The sequence below is a fragment of the Myotis brandtii genome, unplaced genomic scaffold (assembly GCF_000412655.1).
Source record: "Myotis brandtii unplaced genomic scaffold, ASM41265v1 scaffold253, whole genome shotgun sequence".
NCBI lineage: Eukaryota > Metazoa > Chordata > Mammalia > Chiroptera > Vespertilionidae > Myotis > Myotis brandtii.
Window position 1 is genome coordinate 324276 of NW_005359590.1, and position 22691 is coordinate 346966.

Sequence of the window (22691 nt, forward strand, 5' to 3'; positions counted from 1 at the left end):
TGTTCCATGCTTCCAGGTCTCTGGATCCTCTCTGTTCATCAGTTTATTTTGTTAATTAGCTTCCACAAATGAGTGAGATCATGTAATATTTGTCTTTCTCTGAGTTATTCCACTTAGCATGATACTCTCCAACTCGCTCCATGCTGTCTCAAAGGGTAGGAGAGTCTTCTTTTTTACTGCTGCATAGTATTCCATGGTATAAATGTACCACAGCTTTTTTACCCACTCACCTACTGCTGGGCACTTGGGCTGTTTCCAGATCTTAGCTAGTGTAAATTGTGCTGCTACAAACATACGGGTGCATACATACTTGTTGATTGGTGTTTCCGGTTTCTTAGGCTCTATCCCTAGAAGTGGGATCACTGGGTCAACTGGCAGTTCCATCTTTAATTTTTTGAGGGAACTCCATACTGTTTTCTGTAATGGCTGTACCAATCTGCATTCCCACAGCAATGTGCTAGGGTTTCCTTTCCTCCACATCCTTGCCTGTACTTGTCATTGTTAATTTGTTGATGGTAGCCATTCTGACGGGTGTGAGGTGATACCTCATTGTTGTTTTCATTTGCATCTCTCTGGTTATCAGTGACTTTGAGCATTTTTTCATATGCCTGTTGGCCGTAATCTGCATCATTTTTGAGGGGGGAAATGAAAGAAAAAACTGTGATTTTAAAAAAAAGTTGTTCTTTCCTATCCAAGAATGCTAATTATCAGTTTAACATAAATATAATAGACGATCTGTCATTCTTTTTGTAGCACCTGTACCCAGCACAGTGCCCACCTCATTAATTTAAATGTGAAAAAAAATTAAGAATTTATAAACATGAATTTCAAATTAATTGCTAACTAAAGGATATTTTATTGAACACTTGAAGTGTGGCAGGCCCTGTTGGGTGCTTATATACAGTAATTCATTTCATCCTGTCAGTAATTTCCTCCCATCTTGTAAGTGAGAAAACAGATTCTCAGAGTTTACCTACCTTAGCCATGGTCAGTGACATTAGAACCCCAGGTCTGATTCCAGAGCTCATGCTCTTTCCATACCTAGGTTTAAATCCTGGCGCCACTAATGTTGTGACCTTGGGTAAATTAGTGCACATGTCTGCCTGCCTTTCCTCCTCTGTTAAAGTGGTGATAATAATTGTCCCTTCCCTGTAGGACTATCAAGATAATTGAATTAGTAGTGTATCAAGTTCTTTGAACAATCCCTGGCACATAAGTGCTGAACAATGTTAGTTTCTATTATTACAGTATCCCACCTTCCCAAAGCCTCTATTACTCTACAGCATTACCTTTATAGTCACATCAGGTTATACAGGCAGAAATTTAATCAACCTATAAGGAAAAGTTAAGAGTTGCCCTTAAGCATATTGTGATTTATGAAATAGGGAACAGCTGGGAGCTGGGTTGTTGGGAAAATTGTTCTGTCATTAAATGGACTTTAATTTTTCCTGCATTGTTTTTTTTTGGCATTATCCATCTATCATCTATCTATCTATCTATCTATCTATCTATCTATCTATCTATCTATCTATCTAAAAAGCCCAGCAACCGAATGGCAGAACGACCAGAACTATTGGTCAACCACTCAGTAGGACATACACTGACCACCAGGGGACAGAATCAGTGCAGGAGCTGCCCACTGGTGGTCAGTGCGCTCCTACAGTGGGGTTACCGCTTGGCTGACCTGGATGAGCGGCGCTCCCACAGCGGGCCGATTCCCACAGGCCATGCCCCCACCAGTGCACGAATCCACGCACCGGTTCTCTAGTATTATTGATATACATCTTTAAAATCTATGTTTCAAAGAGCTAGAGGCAGGTGTCAAATAGAATATTTTCTCTAACTGGGTATAGTAATCATAGTAACTTTCCTTCTATTAAATAAAATGCTTTGCCCTAGTGGTTTTGCTCAGTGGATAGAGCATTGGCCTACAGACTGAAGGATCCTGGGTCGATTCCAGTCAAGGGCATATGCCACAGTTGCAGGCTCGATCTCCAGTGGGGGGCGTGCAGGAGGCAGCCGATCCATGATTCTTTGTCATCATCGATGTTTCCATCTCTCTCCCCCTCTCTCTTCTCTGAAATCAACAAAAGTTTATTTTTAAAAATTGCCTTAACATTTAAAATTTTATTTTAGATCTTACTGCAAAGATGGTACCTGATGAAACACCTATGTTTGACCCAAGTCTACTCCAAGAAGTGGACTGGAGCCTGAATACAGCTACATTTTCTCCAGCCATCTCCCCAACAAGTCCTGGAGAAGGTTTGGTTTTGAGGCCTCTTTGTACTGCTGATTTAAATAGAGGTATGGACTCAGTTAACAAACCCTGGTTAGAACTGTAGTTAGCATTCTGTTTTCTCCACAAACATTATGATGATGGTGATAATTTTTTAAAATGATACTTGACTTTAGATTATGTTTTGTATTTCATTTTTAAAGTGACTGAGAACCACAATTCCAATGTGTATGTGTCATGGCTAAGACCATATATTACTATGAAATACTTCAAATGATTTAAGTACAACACTGCTCCTTCCTATAAGAGGCCAAAAGACTTCTTATAAAGGAAGAAGTTATCATGTGAAATGGCACATAAGGAAGAATCTTTAAGAAGCTAGATGGGGAATAAGGATAGAGATAATTTGCCTTGGATAAAATGCAAAAGATTTTGTCTACATGTTATTTCATCTTTTAGCATCTGTATTTTCCAAAATGATTTCCTTAAATTTTCATAATCAAAAGTCAATTTTGTCCATTTTCCCTGTGGTAGGAAATACGAAGAAACTAATTTTGGTCAAATTGTCATTGACTGTATAGACATTAAAATTCTCAAAGTTTGCCCTAGCCAGTTTGGCTCAGTGGATAGAGTATAGGCCTGCGGACTGAAGGGTCCTGGGTTTGATTCTGGTCAAGGGCACATGTCCGGGTTGTAGACTCAATCCCCAGTTGGGGGTGTGCAAGAGGTAGCCAATCAATGATTCTCTCTCATCATTGATATTTCTCCCTCTTTCTCCCTCTTCCTTCCTCTCTGAAATCAATAAAAAAAATCTTATAAAAAAAAAAAAAAAAGATTCTCAAAGTTCTAAAATGTGCTGTGCCACATTAACATGAATGAAATTAATCAGAAATATTTAAAAATTGTAGTTTCAACAATTATTTACATTTCATATAGTATCATATTTGGTCATTGGGAATCTTGCACTTTTAAGTAAAACCAAAGCACATATTTGGAATATGAAGCATCCTTTGCATTGTATTTAATGCAAATTACATTGAGAAATGTACACGCTGGTTCTATAAATATTGAACGTATTGAATATTAAGGTTAATATTCCAAAAATCTTAGGCAGGGAAAAACTTTGGTTAAACCTATTTTTCTTTGTTTTATGTAGTGATTGCAGAAAGAATAAAGGGTTTTAATTTAATCTTTTTCAATAATTTTTAAAGGATTCATTAAACTTAAAAAAAATAATTGCTCATGATCTCACCTGCTTATTTAATACATTGCCTCATTTGATATCTCTTTCATTTGCTCTTCTCATGACTGGAAATCTGTTTTTGCAAAACTAGGTTTTATTAAGGTACTAGGTCAGCTGACAGAGACTGGAGTTGTCAATCCTGAACAATTTATGAGTAAGTACTACCACCTTTTTTTTTCTGAATGAAAAAAAAATAAAAAACAAGATTTTATTTTTTTTAGAGATCTGTTCTGTCTATACTATATGTATTTTTGTTCAAATAGAAATTATTCAAATAGCTAATTAGCTATTTTTGGTCTCTTTAAAAAAATTTTTTTTCCAATTACAGTTGACATTCAGTACTATTTTGTATTAGTTTTAAGTGCATAGTGGTTAGATAGTCTTATGCTTTAGAAAGTGTTCCCCCAATATTTCAAGTACCCACCTGGCACCATACATAGTTATCACAGTATTATTGACTATATTCCCTATGCTGTTCTTTACATCTCTGTGACTATTTTGTAACTGCATTTGTACTTCTCAATCCCTTCACTGTTTTTACCCAGCCCCCACCCCCCTCCCATCTGGCAACCATCAATTTGTTCTCTGTATGTATGAGTTTGTCTCTGTTTTGTAGATGCCACACACTTTGGGGCAAAAGTAAGTTTACAGTTTTGAGTACACAAAAGTTTATTCTTGTATTATTATTTGTGTATTTTTCCATACGAACAACTATAAAAGTACTTTTGCTTCACCCTGTATATGTGAAATCATATGGTATTTGTCTTTCTCTGTCTAACCTATTTCACTTAGCACAGTAATGTCTAGGTCCATCCATGTTGTCACAAATGATAAGATTGCATTCTTTTTTATGGCTGAGTAATATTCCATTGTATACATGTACCACTTCTTCCTTATCCATTCAACTTTAAATTTTAAAAAAAAAATGTCTTTATTGAATTTAGAGAGAGAGGAAGGGAGAGGGAGAGAAAAAGAGAAGTCGATATAAGAGAGAAATGATCAGTTGCCTCCTGCACACATCCTGACCAGGGATTGATTCTGAAACCTGGGTATGTGCCCTGACCAGGAATTGAACTGGGCGACCTTTATGTGCACAGGACAATGCTAAACTGAGCCATACCAGCCAGGGCCAATCAACTTTTGATGGAGCATTTAATTCATTTACATTTAAAGTTTTGTTTTTTTATCTTTATTGTTGAGAGTATTACAGATGTCTCTCCCTTTTCCCATTAACCCCCTCCACCCACTTTCCACCCTGCCCCAGCCTTCACCACCCTGTTGTCTGTCCACTGGTAATGCATGTATATATATAATCTTTGGTTAATCTCTCCCCACCCCCAACCACCTTCCCTCTTAAATTTGTCAGTTTGTCCCATGTTTCTAAGCTTTCTGGTTCTATTTTATTCATCAGTTTATTTTGTTCATTAGATTCCTTGTTCATTTTCATTTTTATATTCAATTGTTGATATGCATTTATCACCATGTTATTGTTCATATTTTTGATCTTTTATTTCTTTTTCTTAAAGAAGATGCTTTAACATTTCATGTAATACTGGTTTGGTGGTGATGAACTCCTTTAGTTTTTTCTTGTCTGGGAAGCTCTTTATCTGACCTTCAATTCTAAATGATAGCTTTGCTGGGTAGGGTAATCTTGGTTGTAGGTCCTTGCTTTTCATCACTTTGAATATTTCTTGCCACTTCCTTCTGACCTTCAAGTTTCCTGTTGGAAAAACAGCTGATAGTTGTCTGGATGCTCCCTTGAGGTAACTAACTGCTTTTCTCTTGCTGCTTTTAAGATTCTCTCTTTGTCTTTAACCTTTGTCACTTTAATTATGGTGTCTTTGAGTTCATCTTGTTTGGGACTCTCTGTGCTTTCTGGACTTGTATGTCTATTTCTTTCACCAGGTTAGGCAAGTTTCCTGTCATTATTTTTTCAAATAGGTTTTTGATTTCTTGTTCCTTCTCTTTCTTTCCAGCATCCCCATGATGTGAATGTATGTGTGCTTGAAATTGTCCCAGAGGTTCCTTACACTATCTTCATATTTTTTATTCTTTTCGCTGTTCTGATGGGTGGTTTTTGCTTCCTTATATTCTAAATTCTTGATTTGATTCTCGGCATCTCTACTCTGCTGTTGATCTCCTGTAAATTATTCATTTCAGTTAGTGTATGCTTCACTTATGTCCTCTTTTTATGTTGCTGATGTTCACACTAATTTCCTTGAAATTCCAAGTTCCTGGAGGCTCTCATTAAGTTCCTTGAGCATCCTTATAACCATTACTTGTTGAGAGTATTACAGATGTCTCTCCCTTTTTCCCCCATTAACTCTCTCCACCCACTTCCCACCCTGCCCAGCCTTCACCACACTATTTGTCTGTCCATTGGTAATGCATATATACATATAAGATGTTTGATTAATCTCTCCCAGATCAGAACTCTATATCTGATAGTTTTCTTGCTTACATTCATTGAGGTTTTCTTCTGGAGATTTCTCCTGTTCTTTCATTTGTAACATATTTGTCTCGGCATTTTGGCTACTTCCCTGTGTTTGTTTCTATGTATTAGGTAGAGCTGCTATGTCTCCTGGACTTGTATAGTAGGTGTTCTGTAGGGCCCAGTAGGTCAGCTTTCCCAGTCACCAGAGCTGGGCATTCCAGGTGTGCCCTGTGTGAGCTGTGTACACTGTCCCATTCTAGTTGAGCCTTAATTACTGTTGGCATCACTGGGAAGGATTGACCCCCTGGCTGATCGGCTGTGAGAACCAGTTTCAACTACAGCAGAGGAGCTGCTATGCAGGAGCCAATCCTATGGAGTAGGACTTGCTTCAGTGGGGCTTTGGTGTTCACTGAGTCCACCCCTTGAGTCATTTGTGGAGGTGGAAGGGTTGTAGTCTGGTGTGGTCGAAGTTGAACACCAGGTGCACTGGCTCTGGGGCCCCCTGGGAGGTGCAAAGTCAGCCTCTGCCTGTGTCCTGGCCGGGGCCACCCAGCATGAGCTACAAGCAATCTGCATATGGCTGCTACTTGTGTTGAGTCTGGAGGTGCCCAGAAGAGGCCAACCTGTGGACCAGGGTAGGCTGCCACTAGTGCCGGGCCTGGGGCCACTGATGAGAGGTTTGGGGTATGCTGATGCCAGCTGCTGCATATTTGGAAGATTTCAGGAAAGTCCAAAGCATGAGGTGAGAGGGGCCAGTTGTATGGAAAGGCCACTGGAAATGACTTGGATGAGCCTGCAAGTAGGGAGAGGTGGGGTCTCAGGGAATCATCAGGCAGAGTGAAAAGTGAGCCAGGATGATGGAGATTCAGATATGGTGCAGCCTGTCCATTCTGTGGCAGGGAGTGTTCAGTAAAGAAACACTGGCCTCTAAAGCTGCCCCTCCAGCTCTTGCCCTGATTCCAGACAAGTTAATTCCTCCCTGAATGTCCCAGTTTCCTTTCAAGCTGCTTCCCGGTGCTGGAGCTCAGGGGGAGTCCAAGTCCGCAAGGACCCTTTAAGAGGAACTGTCTGGGACTCCCACAGCCTCCATGTCACTTAGCCACAATCCCTGCTGGTTTTTACAGTCAGAAGTTGTGGGGACTTCTCTTCCCAGCACTGGAACCCTGGGCTAGGGGCCTAGTGTGGGGCAGGGACCTTTCGCTCTTCAGGGAAACTGCCACACGTGGGTTCCACTATTCTACCCCTCATCTCCACCTATACTATCAGTCTGGATGTGCTGCTTCTTTAATTCCCTAGTTGTAGGACTACCGTTCAGCTAGATTTCAGGTGGTTCTGAATAATGGTTCTGTATTTTAGTCAAAAATTTTGATGTGATTGTGGGAGGATGTGAGTACCATGTTTACCTATGCCACCATCTTGACCAGACCTTCTAAAGTATTTATTGATGGGTATGTTATTGCCTTTTTTCCCCTGATTGTTTTTATAGGTCTTTTCCTTTCTTATTCTATCTTATTCAATTACTTAGAAATGGAGACATATTTTTCAACTACTTTATGAGGTGCCTTCAAAGGGAACAAAGCAAAATGATTACTGTAATTTCTAAAAAGTCATGTAATCATGAAACACTTGAGATCACAAGGAGAAAACAGAACTACTTTCACCAAAATATTTGGAAACCAGACTAAAAATTACAGAATGGAGCCATGTAAAAACATTCTTTTGTTAAAAATTTGCAGTTTTTGTTCTATTCAAATATCTGCCGAGTGTAAAAGTTCAAGAAAGCGATTTAAAGTGAGTTATGATTTATTAGTCACAGAGGTGGCACATATACAATTTATTTGTATAAGTGCTATTCACCTAAAAAGGCTGGATTAGTCTTTTACCTTGCTAGCATATTCTTTAAATGTATGGACTATATTCCAACTTATTAATCACTGATATTTCAACTACCTGGTCATTTAAAATATTTTCTTAAAAACAAAATACAAATTACTATGGTAAAATAGCTTTAAATGTTCAGTAATGAAGTCAGCTAGTCCTCATTTTTTGCCACCTAACACAGTGTAATGTCTGCTACATAACACTGTCTTCTAATTTCCACAGAATCTTTTGAGCACATGAAGAAATCTGGGGATTATTATGTTACAGTGGTGGAAGATGTGACTTTAGGACAGATTGTTGCTACAGCAACTCTGATAATAGAACATAAATTCACCCATTCCTGTGCTAAGGTATGTGTTCACATTAATGCTAATGAGCTAAAATGGGCAGATGTGTTTTTTTTTTAGCAAAACCTATGTTGAGTTTCCATTAGACAAATCTGTTTTCTCACTACTTTTCATTGTAAAATGAGAGGCATATTGCCTTGAAAAAGTTCTGCTTCCTAGAAATCTCTTATTAAGAGGCAATTTCCCACTTTGTTTTGAGGAAGAAAATGTATTAACAATATGAATTGGGCCTGGCCATGGTGGCTCAGTGGTTGAGTGTTGACCTTTGAACCAGGATGTCATGGTTCGATTCCCGGTCAGGGCACATGCCCAGGTTGTGGGCTCGATCCCCATTGTGGGGCATGCAGGAGGCAGCCAATCAATGATTCTCTCTCATCATTGATGTGTGTTTTTTTTCTCTCTCTCTCTCTCTCCCTATCCCTTCTTCTCTGAAATCAATAAAAATATATTTAAAAAGTTAAAAAACACACAATATGAATTGTTCGCTAGAAATTGTTCTGTAAGGTATTCAATTTGATATGGTCATAGAGAAAACAAGAAAGCTTTGTGAAACTTGGCAGTAATCTTTAGACTCCCCAATGCTGGTTTTTTTTAAAAACAGTATTTTGAATATACTACACTAAGACAAATTCCCATCAGTTTCCAAATGATAAAAGGTTCAGAATACCACATTCTTTTCTAATTGTGACATTTCTAATGCCTATAGAGCCCCTTTATTCCTCATGACTCAACATGAAATAGTAAAGGTAGGAACATTTGGAATGTTTTCTGTAAGTTAGGAATTTTGGGGCTTTTGTATTAGAAATTAATAAATTGTATTTGGATGTCTGAAATAAATTGCTGTTAAGCAAGAAGTAGGATGATGGATTAACAAAATTACCCTTCGGTGCTTCAGATTTTGAGAGTTGCTTTAAAACACTGGGGTGTGGAGGTTCAGGATATAGACAAAACAAGATTAGACCACAAGTTGATTCATTATATTATTTCTTCTATAAAATAATTTGCATTTTAGTTTATGTTAAGTTCAAGTTCACAAAACACTTATTTTTGTCTGAATTTTTACCATCCATCACTTGTTGATTTATCTAAAAACAAAACTACATGTTTAGTCCTTTAAACACTGTAAATATTTTCAGAGAGGAAGAGTAGAAGATGTTGTCGTTAGTGATGAATGCAGAGGAAAGCAGCTTGGCAAATTGTAAGTAAGCAGAAACAAGGTAATCCTGGATAAATTACAATGCTTTTTGTGTTTCACTTTACAGTTCTTTGCCAAGATACTTGTTAAACATATTTTGCTGTTTGAAGTTCTTTCTGGCGTCATGAATTATGAATCCATTTTTACTCTATGACTGAATTTAATGAAAGCAAAGTATTTTTACATTAGTTTTACCATAAACTTTGGAAATTGGAAGTGTACCATTTTGCAGACAGTAACATCTATAAATTAATTTTTAATAGTCAAATTCTCACACGAGTAGGAAACAGAAACTTTTGGCTGAGTCAGGTGATTTCCCCATTTCTCTGTCATATTTTAAAACAAAGTGTTCTCAGTCTCCTAAGGTGTAGAAACATATTGAAACAGCCTTTACTGTATAATCCTTTATACATTTACTTAAAACTTTTAAAAACAGACCAAATTCTAATATTCTAATCTTCACTTTGTGATATCCTTTATAATTTTATAACTTCAATTAAGATGTTCTGTATGCAAACATGAGAAAACACTTCAGGTAAATTTTTATAGATTTTTTTTAAGTTTTTTAAAAACTCCTAAGGCAGTTAGAATCCCATTCATATACTGGAAAGAAGTATACTTTTTGCTTTCTTTCTACTTCATATTAGTTAAACCAAAACAGAGTTAATCTCATAGCTACTTTCACAAACATTAGAGTCACTTTAAAAATGATAAAGAACAAAGCTATTACCCATTTTGTGTAGGAATGTTGACTGTTCCTAAGAAGTTTGAATAGATTTAGAGAAAAACACTTAAAAAAATAATATAGGCCATATTTTTTAAATGGTTGACAATCTTTAGTGTTCATCATCTTAAAACTTATTTTTAAAGAGGGTTAGGGTGAATTTAGTATATGTCCCATTCATTAACTGGCTGAAGATTATCAGATAATGTATATTTGAAACAAACTAAAATGCTTTCAGTGATTTAAATGCTTATCCATTTACAATATTTAAATAAATACATAGAGGGAATGGCCATGACCTAAACCTATTTCTAATATAAATTTGAAATTTAATGAAATATTCATATTGTTACTAAAATCTATTTCTATTAACAAATGCTCTATAACTTCTCCCTCCTTTTTTTTTTTTTTTTTTTTTTTAAATTTCAGGTTATTATCAACCCTTACTTTGCTAAGCAAGAAACTGAACTGTTATAAGATTACCCTTGAATGTCTACCACAAAATTCTGGTTTCTATAAAAAGTTTGGATATACAGTATCTGAAGAAAACTACATGTGTCAAAGGTTTCTAAAGTAAAAATCTTTTAAGAAAGACATTTGTCAAGGGAGCTAATGCAACAAGGTTGTATATCCTTCCTAAAGTTAAAATAGTTTGCTACAACCCAGTGACCTCCACAAATAGTGGGTTGAAAAATATTGTAGTACAACAAATATGACATTTAGAAGATTACTTTGGGCTGGTGGGACATTCTGTGAGTTTAGATTACAAATGAATATTATAGAAGATGATTTTTATTCAAAGGAATATATTTTTAACTTGAATCTTTTCTTGCATTGTATTTTTCTAAAATTTGGCTTTATTTCTTGGTAGACTATAGGAGTTATGTATTTGCTATCTGTGTACTGCTCATTTTAAGAAATGCATAAAATGAATAAGGCTGTTTATCACATTCTTAAAATTAATATTTTTGGTTCAAAGAAACATTTAAATATGAATTAATGTATGCCATTTCCCATGTATTACTTGAAATTGGATACATTAGACATAACTAAATGTAATACTGTACAACATGTGTTGATCCTAATGCTGTATTGACAAATAACCTGGCCAGTCTTTTAAAATAGAAATGAAAATTAACTTATGTGATAAGATTCAAAATAAAATAATGTAAATGTACATCTAAATGTTTATATAATTCTAATGTAGGCAAAGTGCCACCTGTGTTATGTGTAAAATATAATTTTTATTTAAAGTACCTAAAAGCAAATATAAGGTACTTTAAAACAATGAATTAGCAAATTCTGGCATACAATACAACTATTATTCTGGTCTGATTTTTTTTTTAAGTAGAAGTAGACATATTAGATATGTCATTAATGGTTCTAATCTTTTGCATTCCATGTTATATTAAACCTGTTCTTATGATTAATAGCCTTTTGTTAGAATCCTAATGTCTGTGCTTTTCTTGAGTCTTCTTTTGAACTATTATGTCAAGTCATGGTTCATAACATTAGTTTTGTGTACTCTTTATAAAATGAACTTGGAAAGCAAAGATCACCTGTTTCTCATCCCTTTGACTCAGACCTACCTCAACTGGATTTTGGCTTTCTCTCCAGGCAGTAAGTTAAAGTTGGTTTCTAAAAAACCATAGAAACCCAGCCCTAGCTGGAGTGGCTCAATTGGTCGAGTGTCATCCTATGCACTGAAAGATCACTGATTCCTTTCCCAGTCAGGGCACAAACCCAGATTTCGGGTTTGATCCCTGGTTGGGATGTGTATGGGAGGCAACCAATTGATGTTTCTCTGTAACCTTGATCTTTCTCTTTCTCACCCTCTCTAAAATCAATAAAAACATATTTAATAAATAAATGAATAAATAAATGAAACCATAGAAGCCCTTCACCAATAGAGGGTGCACTACTACCTACTGATGACCTGTATGGATGAACTGAACTGTCTCTCATGAAAGCAACAAAGCTAGTTTTGCCTTTACTGGAGTTCCCACAACCTTGCCATGACAGTAGCTTTACCAAGTACATCCATGTTAGAAAATAAGCCTAATAAAAGGCAAAATTTATTACATTTTTGAGCACTGAACAATTTGATGTAAAACTATCTACAAAGTTGGCATTTCAACAAATTCCTTTCAGTGGTTCTCAACCTTCCTAATGCTGCGACCCTTTAATACAGTTCCTCATGTTGTGGTGACCCCCAACCATAAAATTATTTTCGTTGCTACTTCATAACTGTAATTTTGCTACTGTTATGAATCGTAATGTAAATATCTGATATGCAGATGTATTTTCATTGTTCACGACCCACAGGTTGAGAACTGCTGCTTAAAATGGTGTTCTTAAGGTCTTACTTTATATCCCCCCTAAAGGAAATAGTTACAAGCAAGGTATAGAATATAAAAATTGTGTCATGAGGCCAGAGAGCAGGCAGACAGCTCGGGGTGTGGGGGATTGGAGGAGTGGAGGGAGTGAGCAAAAAAGAAAGAACTCATGGACAACAGGGTGGTGATTACAGGGTGGTGGGGATGGAAGGAGGTGGAAGAGGGCATAGGATAATGGTGACAGGAAAAAAAATTTTTTTTTTAAATTATGTCATGAGGAGAATAATGTTCTATATTAGTTAGTTAACCAGAGAATGTTTATGATTTTCTAAGCCACATTTTAAGTAAATTTGAGTAAAAACATGTTATTTAACTATATTTACAAATTTGAGCATTGTTTGCTTTTGAAAAAGTATAATGAAGTGGAAGGTGCGATTTTTATTGTGCCCCACATATGTGTCTATTTGTATATCATTGATTCTACTGGTAAGATGCATTTTTTGGACATGGTAACATTTTGGAAATCTGGGTATATTTTATGATCAAGGGCTTGTCATAGTTTATTCAGTAATATTTTGCATTTTTAGTGGTATCTAAAATATTTGGTGTAGTAATGGCATATTTGATGAAGAATAGTATGTAGGTGGACTAATGAGGGGAAGAGGTACAAAGCAAGAAGTATTTTTTTAATGGGCTGGAAACTGCATAGATCACCTACCATTTCTTTTAGAGATGAATTTCCTCACTCCCAACTTTAAACTTGATCAATTAAAAATATACTTGAGCTGAAATTTGCACCTTACATTGATTACTGACCATAGTTTGTGTGTGTGTGTGTGTCCACAATGTATTGGAAGATACTCTTAAGTGCTTATCAATTTCCAATGTTCATTTACCCTCCTTAATCTGTGGGAATAAAACTAAGTTACTTCTCCCTAGAAGCCAACAATCTAAATAAAGAAGTTCTGAGGCATAAGCAGTATAAATGAACTTTTCAATCGTTTTGAGGTATAACGGCACAATAGTTTTAATACAACCACCAATCTTCACAAAATAATTTTAATACTTTGTATCTGGGCTAGCAGCATTTCGCACTGTGACATTCCTATACATACATAAGCATTTTGTCTAAGTACAAATGTTAAAAGCAGAGTAACTTAAGCAATTGCCTATACAAAGGTAAGTAGACACTGTAGGTTATTTGTCTTGAATTTTTGCTGCATAGTAAATTGCAATTACATGTCAGTATAATGTACTGATCTATAGAATACACTTTGAATTGTGAGGTATGGCAACTCCCTATAAAGAGAGCTAACATGTAAACCTGAATATTTTGAGTGATTTTTTTTTTTTTAGCTGCCATGGATGGGTAAGACAAAGAAATCCAGCATTCAAAGACCTTAGAAACATTTTTCTGACCAAAACATAAAATAAAATCTTTTAATAATTCTCAGCTATTTCCTAACGTTTCCTTTTTGGAGCACTGTTCAATGAACAACAATAAAGTAAATACTGAAGTGAAGTGAAGCTAAGTTTGTTGTGGAAGTGTGGGTTAAGCCAGTTATTGGGGGGGAAAAAAAAGAATTCACCAGGTAACTGCTCATTTACTTTACATCAGTTGAGACTCTGATATATATGCATATATATGCATCCCAACTTTATAATTCAAGATTGCAGTTGAATACTTCTAATTCACTTGAATTACCAGGGTAATAAGACAATTAGAAACCTTATATTTTCTTAAAAAGGACATGCTTAACATTTTGACATTACTTCTAAATTCAGCTGAAACAAAATCCCCCTGAAATACATATTCTACTCTAAAAATTAAGTGGTTGAGAGTTTGTAGCAAAAGCTATCACGATTTAACATTTCCACCATAGAGTAGATACAAATAAAAGTAACTGCTGTTTAAAATATCTAGTAGATGAAATAATATAAACCAATTAACTGATATTAGGTTAGAATACTGCCATTCCAGTTTGAATATTTTCAATATTTAAGTTTCTCACTTTCAAAATGGACAATAAAACAGTTGTCCTATGTTTTGAGGCAAATTCACTTTAAATTCTATGCCCAGATGACATATTTAATGTTTACAATTGGGAACTATGCCACTTATACATTATTCAAATATTCTAGAAAATAAGTCATGATTGGTTAAATGTATCATAGTTAACTATCACAAAACATCAGTAGAAATAAAGCACAGAAATGGAACTAAATAGAAGAAAGACTGGAAGAGCTACCAGTTAAACATTAGGTGGAAGAACGGATCCCAGATAAAATGAACTTGCAATGTTCTTAAATGAAGGAAAGAATATCATTTTGTCCACATTAATATTGTACTCATGACAGTCCCTTTTCCTAGTGTTGTGATAGAGAGTCTTTAATGTACAGTGCTGGGCAGGCACTTTAGTGAGAACATAAAAATTATAGTGGTTAGAAAAAATGGAAAATTATCAGCTATAAATAACTAAATCTGTATTTTTTTGGCCCAACTTACTAGAGAGGATATGTATACCTAAGAAACTAATTTTAAAAATCTTTACCTCATTTTTAAAGCCTAAATGTACTACTATGAAGATCCTTTTGAGCAGACTTTCTGCTGAATGAAGCATCATATATTATTAGATTACAAGAGAGATCTTTGCTGACTTATCCAATAGTGATCTATTTACAGGGAAGCTGTGTTATCTGGCACTTTACCAACTGGAATTTCTGAACACTCAGTGCAAATTTTGACTCAACTAGCCAACCACACCAAATGACATAATCACACAACAAAATACAGACCACAATGGAATTAACATGTTGTTTTCAGGGTCATAAAATAGAGAGAGGGAAGGGAAATCAGAAGAGGAATACCACCTGGGTCAACAGGAATTGACTCTTATTAACAAAGCAATTTTAATTAATTTACTCTTGCTATGCTTGATAAAACACACTTTTACTGTATTATTACATTTTAGGGAAGAAAGCCTAGCAAGTAACTTGGTGTAATGTCACTTTGCATAGTACCTCTTGGTACCAAGGGAATGTATGGAAATCATTCCCATCAGTAAAGCACCTCAAGAGAGGACTGAGAAAAGGGAGAAAGGAGTTTTGTTTGTGCTAACCTAAATCATCAACTATAAAAAGTTAAAACACTCCTCCCTCACATTGTACTTAAAATAGCAAAAGTGTTTTTGTTAAAACAATTGAAAGTGACTTTGCTAATGCAAATTATAGGGCAAATTTGGATTAACTCAATGTAAAGAACTGATTCATACACAAATTTAAAATACACTAAAGTCTCCCACAAATCATTTTCCTCAATAAATGCATCTTCAAAGAAAAGCTTCTGTCTGAGCCAGAACAACCTCAAAGAATTATTAGGATAATATAAAATAAAGGAGTAAATATTTCCCCAAATTATTTACTGAAGTTTCTTCAAGCCTCAGACTTTCAGTTTAAACTAATTTATGGGTTTAAAAAGTTAAAGAAAAATGTTAAAAATTTTTCAATGTTCTACATACTCATTTAGAGGTCATGAGGATTTATTTATTTTTTAATGATGCAAGGCACTTTTCTTTTTTGGGATTCATTTAGGAAAAAAATGGTGCTACATTGGTTTATTATAGTCTATTTAGAACCATTTTGGACAAAAAATTGGGCTAAGCAACTCTAAAAAGAACAAACAACATTTGGCTTCTAAGAAATGTGAAAAGAAAGTCACTTGAAAATCTAACACTCTCCTTGTTTTTGAGCATCTGGTATAAAGCAATGCATCTTTTGTTCATTAGATATTTTTCTTCTATAGACTAAATAAATTAGAAAGGTAATAGGAAAGGAAGCAATACTTGGATCATCTTAAAGTAAGAATAGTTGGCTTATTGTCATGATTTCAAGATTAGTGATAAGGGATGAAGATGTTTTAAAAAATAAAAAGGTTATTAAGCTATTTAATTATAATAAAAAAGAAAGGTGACAGGTTCCTGCATTTGTTAATGTTTCTGTAAGAGGCTCCATCATAAAATTGAACTGTAAAATTATTTTTTTAAATGTAATATATAGAACACAAAATGAATTTTTAGCAAACTTTAGGAAATTTTGTTATAAATTACCCAAATTTTATAAACAAATTCCCCTAACTTTGCATTTTGTTTAAAGTAGTAACTTTATATCATACAAATAAATTTCAAGTATGAAAAGTGCATTATTGCAATAATACCTCTTTGCAAGTCCAAAATTTTAGTTTATAATAAAACTGTAAAGTGTTAATAAAAAGAAAAGGAGTAAAACCATCAGTGCCATCTATTGCAGAAATCTTACAATGTTGCTTAATAAGTTGTAGAGAAACACATCTGGAAGCAACATATAATTGAAAAGAAACTACTTGTGTTTTTACCACTTTACATTAGTATTGTCTGTAGTGTTTCCTCCTTCCCAAATAGAAATTCACATCCTCTATGGTGCTCTTGAGTCAGCCATTCTGTGCAGTAGCCACTTGCATGCTTCCAAAATCATCATCTTCTTCATGTGTTCTCTTCAAACTGCCTAAATGTATTGCATGAACATAACATATAATGGGAACTTAAATTTATTAGAAATGTTATACCTAGTAAGTTTCATTTTTATTGAAGTGTTGCCATGTATATATGCACTAAGACAATTCCATGACTGAACTTTCAGCAAACTTTAGTAAATTCTCTTGTTATGAATTACACAAATAACTTTGTATCTTCATAACAGAATACATTTTCCCTCTTGAGAATTAAGTATGTCTTAGGTGTTGTAAATGATAAACATTAATTTTTAAAGTAGTTTGAAATAGAAATTTTAGAGGTAATGGTACAGAACAATTGATTATCAAGTTTATTTTTTTTAGGCATCATAATCATGTGACTTAGGACATAAAATTTAAGAAATTAATTTTAAATTTGTACAATTTTATTTTGCAGATATAATTATCTTTGCTTTCATAGATGCTGCTGAAAATATTTTTCCACTGAAGCTGTGTTTTTTATTATCAACAAGTCTAGAGCTGGGAGAAAGGACAGCATGCAGCACATAAAGCAGAGATTTTCTTTTATCCACTCTTCACATCAGAGTCCGCTAGTACAGAAATTTTCCACATGGAATCAAACCTGTCACTATACGGCCAATAGGTATAATAAAAAAAATCTGAATCTCAATGGAGGAAAACTTTAGGGAACAATGACTAGTAAAATGGTGCTTTATTATATGCCTAACAATGGGATGGCCTTAAATTTATGCTCTAACCGTTGCGCTAAATCACATTAATAATGTTAATTCAGAGGGCAGATTCCAACATGAAATTAATCTGTCACTATAAGATTAATCAAATAAGGACAGAAATATAAACCAAGACAGTGGGATAAAGAAGAAAACATGCTAGACAAGGCTAAGTACCGCTGCTGCAACTGAGTGTCAGAGAAGGTGCTGCACCTTCTACTTTTGTACCTTCTACTAAGGGAGGTAAGGTACAAATAACCTTAATGCAAGGCAGAAAGTGAGGAGTATAGATAGAGCAGTTTCAATGATGGGATTAGAGGAAGAGTAAGTTAATCATGTTTTCTTGAGATGATGCATGAACTAAGTTTTTAGGAACAGAGAGACTAAATGTGATTCTAGGTGGAAAAAAAAGAGGTGAAGAAAAACATTATGGAGTGCATAATAACAACGAGAAACAGGCCTTGGCGGGGTAGCTCAGTTGGTTAGAGCATGTCCACATATACCAAGGGTGAGGTTCGATCCCTGGTCAGGGCACATACAAGAAACCACCAATGAATGCATAAATAGGTGGAACAACAAAGCAATGTCAGTCTGTCTCTCTCTTCCTCCCTCTCAAAAAAATCAATAAAATCATCCTCGGGTGAGGCTTAAAGAAAAAAGAGCAACAGTGAGGGGTGCAAAAAAAGATCAGAAGAGACTTTAATTACTACCTATGACACTATCTATTGTGTTTTCTTCTGTAGGACTTAATCCAATGAAGGCTTCTGTACAGGAAAAATATCACAATTAGAACTATCTTTAGTGAAAATGAGTCTGGCCACAATGTTCAAACAGACCAAACGAAAAGACTTTGGATAGGAGGCCAACATGGGCCTGAACTAGATGGAGACTAGGAATACTGTAAAATAGGGAAGTAACTTTAAAGGTACTGAGGAAACAGACCCTAGCAGATTGGATAACAACTAGATGGAGGTAGCAAAAAAAAAAACAAACAAAACAGTTAATGGCCCTGGCCGGGTGGCTCAATGGGTTAGAGGGTTGTCCTGTTATGCCAAGGTTGCAGGTTCAATCCCTGGTCAAGGCACATATAAGAATCAACCAATAAATGCATAAACAATTGGAACAACAAACTGATGTCTCCCTCTCTCTCTCTAAAATCATAAATTTTTTTAAAAAGGGTTAAGGACAACTAGGAAGCTGAGCCTGAAGGATGAATATATAAAACTGTCACAACAGGCTGCGCAATACAGTGAAGAAAGTGCTGGACTGACTTGTGGTTCAGATCACAAGTGCTCAGTTTCCAGCCAAAAACACAGTAGGAATGTAACCTGTTCTTCCTATCATATAAGTCTGTTGATTCTAATGAAAATGAAATGAACTTTGGGAGAGAAACACCATAAATGAGCAAATTCTATGAGTGCTCCAGTAAAGTAAAAAGAACAGCAAACAAGTGTAACAAGATCTTGGGAAGGAAGGTGAAAGTTAAAAGATTGTGAGTGTGTGCTTGAGTCATTACCTTTGAAAATGGGCGAGGACTCTGAAATAGGGAAGGGAGAAGGGCTTGAACATCCATAGCAAAAGAAAAACTTGAGGTAGTTGACATTAATCACTCTAGCTTGAAACATACTTTCATTTATTAACTATCATTTATTCTTAATAAGATCACCCCTTCACCAGACTTCTCTTATTATTTTAATCTAAGTGGCAACACAGTTATACTACTTAGAGATTTAAAATGAAACCAAGTAGAAATTTGATCTTCTAATCAGCTTACACTGATTAACCAGTTAGTGGTGTGCACACAGCAGATAAGACATATTTATTCATATAAAATTAAAATTTGAAATTCTTTTTTTATAAACAATTTAAATTATTAGTGTAACTTGTAACGAGCAAAATATGATTCTTTTCTACCTTTCATGTACTATCATCTTTCTCCCCACAACTTTCTCAAAAATGAAAAAACCCTTACCTGCGGTACCAGAATGAACAGATAATGACCTTTCTATCTGGAGTGGTGACATCATCTGTATTGTTAATTTTGCTAGGTAGATGGCTTCATATTCCTAAAATATAATTTTAATTAACTTCAATATACATTTAAATTCTTGGATACCCAAAACAGTGGTTGATGTGTACATTATTAGTATTCTTAAGTTTATACCAAAAAATCTGGTACCATTTTATTGTAAGAGAAATGCAGGCTTAAAATTCTTACCTCATAATGTCACATTTACTGATGAGACTATAAATCAAGGCAGGCCAATAGCTTGCACTAGGGCAGTGATGGCGAACCTATGACACGCGTGTCAGAGGTGACACGCGAACTCATTTTTTTGGTTGATTTTTGTTAAATGGCATTTAAATATATAAAATAAATATCAAAAATATAAGTCTTTGTTTTACTATGGTTGCAAATATCAAAAAATTTCTATATGTGACACGGCACCAGAGTTAAGTTAGGGTTTTTCAAAATGCTGACACGCCGAGCTCAAAAGGTTCGCCATCACTGCACTAGGGTATCACACACTGAACTACCAATTAATATGTATTGGGGCATTAGGATAACAAGTACGATACTTTCACCACTATTACTTATTGTTCTGATAGAATGAAAATTCAATGAGAAAGCAATATAAAATTAGCAAAGTGGCAAATTATAAATTGAAGATGAGATTAAAAGCTAAGTTAATCAACTAGAAAATTTCTTAGAATAAGAGTTTAATAAGGTTGCCAACTGAAAATGTAATAAAAACTAGTAGCTGTCCTATATACAAATAACCAAATAGAAAATACACGGGGAGAAGAAACAATTTCACTTATAATGGGAACAAAAAAGTACCTAGGAATAAATTTCATAAGAAATGCATATATTCTGTACAGAGAAAACTTTAAAACACTAAAAGATATAAAAGCTGATTTGAATAACTGGAACATATTCTTAAAGCAGAAGACTAAAAATTTAATGGAGCCATTTCTTTCTGAACTGTGAATATATCATTAAAAACTATAAAACTTCTTCCAGTAAAGTTAACGAAGAATATGAGGGGGTCTTGAGTCATACTATAAATTGTTTATATATTATAGTACTTAAAATTGTTTGATACAGGTAGAGCAATAAGCAGATCAATGGAAAAGAATACTAAGTCCAGAAATACACCCAAGTACAGAACAGAATTCACTGTATAATAAAAATAGCTTTTCAAATCAATTAGCTAAAGACAGATTTCCTTAAAAGAGCTCTTAAAAAACCAATGAGAAAAAGACCTGCAACCTGTATGGAAAATGGGCAAACAATAAGGAGTTGCACTTTACCACCAATATGACAATAACCAAAAAGTTTGTTAAAATACTTTTGATTACTGGTATTGTTTAGAGGATGGCGAAACAGGTCTCCTTGTTTTTGGGTGTGTTAAGTTTACATTACTTCAGTCTTTTTAGAGTTAATTTGATATCACCTTTCAAGTGCCCTCTAACCCAGCAATTCCACTCTGATCAGTTATCTTACAGCAGGGGTCCTCAAACTACGGGCTGCATGCAAATACAAATATTGTATTTGTTCCCGTTTTGTTTTTATACTTCAAAATAAGATATGTGCAGTGTGCACAGGAATTTGTTCATAGTTTTTTTTTTTTAAACTAAAGTCCGGTCCTCCAACGGTCTGAGGGACAGTGAAGTGGCCCCCTGTTTAAAAAGTTTGAGGACCCCTGTCTTACAGGTATATTCACAGAGAGATGCACCTATTCTTTCCAATACTGTTTATAATCATCAAAGGCTAGAAACAATCTAAAGGCCCATGTTAAAAGGAAGTGGTCATATAAAATTGTTATATATGTACATATACATATAAAATATTTTTTAGATAGAGCTATACATGCTGTTTTAGAATGATATACTAAGATATACTATTAGGGAGACTTATTTTTCATTGTACTCTCCTTAGGCATTGTTGAATTTTAAATTTTTAAACCATGAGTGCCTATTATTTTTTCAAATCAGTTTAAAAAGAGATGTTTTTACACAACTGTTAAAAGGCAAAGAAACTAATAAATTACAGTTAACTTTCTGTTCTATAATATAACTATAAGGAAGAAATAAAAAACATTTTACACAAACAAGGTGAGAAAAGAGATACCACTGTTTCTCTTTTAAATGAAGTAAAAGAGAAAAAAAAAACACTCATAGACAGACAACCATATGGTGACTACCAGAGGGAAAAGAAGAGTTGGGAGAGGTAGAAGATGGTAAAGAGGTAAATGGTGATGAAAGGAGACTTGATTTGGAGTGGTAAACATACAATACATATACAGATGACGTATTATAGCATTGCATTCCTGAAACATGTATAATTTTATTAACCAACTAGAGGCCCGGTGCACAAAAATTTGTGGACTGGGGGGGGGGGGGGCGTCCCTCAGCCTGGCCTGTGCCCTCTTGCAGTCTGGGACCCCTCAGGGGATGTCCACCTGCTGGCTTAGGCCCGCTCCCTGGGGGATCGGGCCTAAGCTGGCAGTCAGACATCCCTCTGGCAGCCCGGAAGTCCTCAGGGGATGTTCACTTGCCAGCTGGGAGCAGACCTAAGCTGCAGTTGGACATCCTTAGCACTTCTGAGGAGGCGGGAGAGGCTCCCACACCCACCGCTGTGCTGGCAGCTGTCAGCCTGGCTAGTGACTGAGCAGAGCTCCCCCTGTGGGAGCACACTGACCACCAGGGGGCAGCTCCTGCATTGAGTGTCTGTCCCCTGGTGGTCAGTGTGTGTCATAGTGACCAGTCATTCCCAGTCGTTCTGCTGTTATGGTCAATGTGCATATTACCCTTTTATTAAATAGGATAGAGGCCTGGTGCATGGGTGGGGGCCGACTAGTTTGCCCTGAAGGGTGTCCCGGATCAGGGTGGGGGTCCCGCTGGGGTATCTGGCCAGCCTGGGTGAGGGGCTGAGGGTCGCTTTCAGGCTGGCCAATCCCCCCAGCGGGGACCCTCACCCCATGGGAGTGTGGCCAGCCTGGGTGAGGGGCTGAGGGCCATTTTCAGGCTGCCAACAGCCCCTTCAGGGTGGC

At 35.6% G+C, this 22691-nt stretch overlaps 2 protein-coding genes and 1 long non-coding RNA gene across 7 annotated transcripts in view; 1 reads left to right on the forward strand and 2 right to left on the reverse strand.

The window, feature by feature from the left end:
- GNPNAT1 (glucosamine-phosphate N-acetyltransferase 1) overlaps positions 1-11492 on the forward strand; it is a 14202-nt gene extending 2710 nt beyond the window's left edge. The window contains exons 1-7 of one of the 3 annotated variants that reach the window (XM_014540991.1): positions 1224-1228; positions 1346-1351; positions 2137-2304; positions 3571-3633; positions 8017-8144; positions 9278-9339; positions 10490-11492. In XM_014540991.1, the coding sequence (XP_014396477.1) occupies positions 2151-2304; positions 3571-3633; positions 8017-8144; positions 9278-9339; positions 10490-10637 (555 nt within the window). In that variant the 5' untranslated portion in view covers positions 1224-1228; positions 1346-1351; positions 2137-2150 and the 3' untranslated portion in view covers positions 10638-11492. Of the gene's footprint in view, positions 1-1223; positions 1229-1345; positions 1352-2136; positions 2305-3570; positions 3634-8016; positions 8145-9277; positions 9340-10489 lie in introns of those variants that run through there. The other 2 variants (XM_005867881.2, XM_005867880.2) reach the window with 2 other exon arrangements.
- Positions 8547-10461, reverse strand: LOC106726361. Its single transcript, XR_001362422.1, has 2 exons — positions 10067-10461; positions 8547-9059 (listed from the first exon to the last, which is right to left on the reverse strand). It is a non-coding gene; the product is annotated as an uncharacterized LOC106726361 (long non-coding RNA).
- A 4486-nt stretch (positions 11493-15978) lies between the features above and the next one.
- The window catches only part of STYX (serine/threonine/tyrosine interacting protein), a 38732-nt gene continuing 32019 nt past the window's right edge, over positions 15979-22691 (reverse strand). Inside the window, exons 10-12 of one of the 3 annotated variants that reach the window (XM_014540993.1) lie at positions 19607-19700; positions 19151-19171; positions 17459-17531 (exon numbers count right to left, since the gene is read on the reverse strand). In XM_014540993.1, coding sequence (XP_014396479.1) covers positions 17494-17531; positions 19151-19171; positions 19607-19700 — 153 coding nt within the window. In that variant the 3' untranslated portion in view covers positions 17459-17493. Of the gene's footprint in view, positions 16936-17458; positions 17532-18770; positions 19172-19606; positions 19701-22691 lie in introns of those variants that run through there. The other 2 variants (XM_005867882.2, XM_014540992.1) reach the window with 2 other exon arrangements.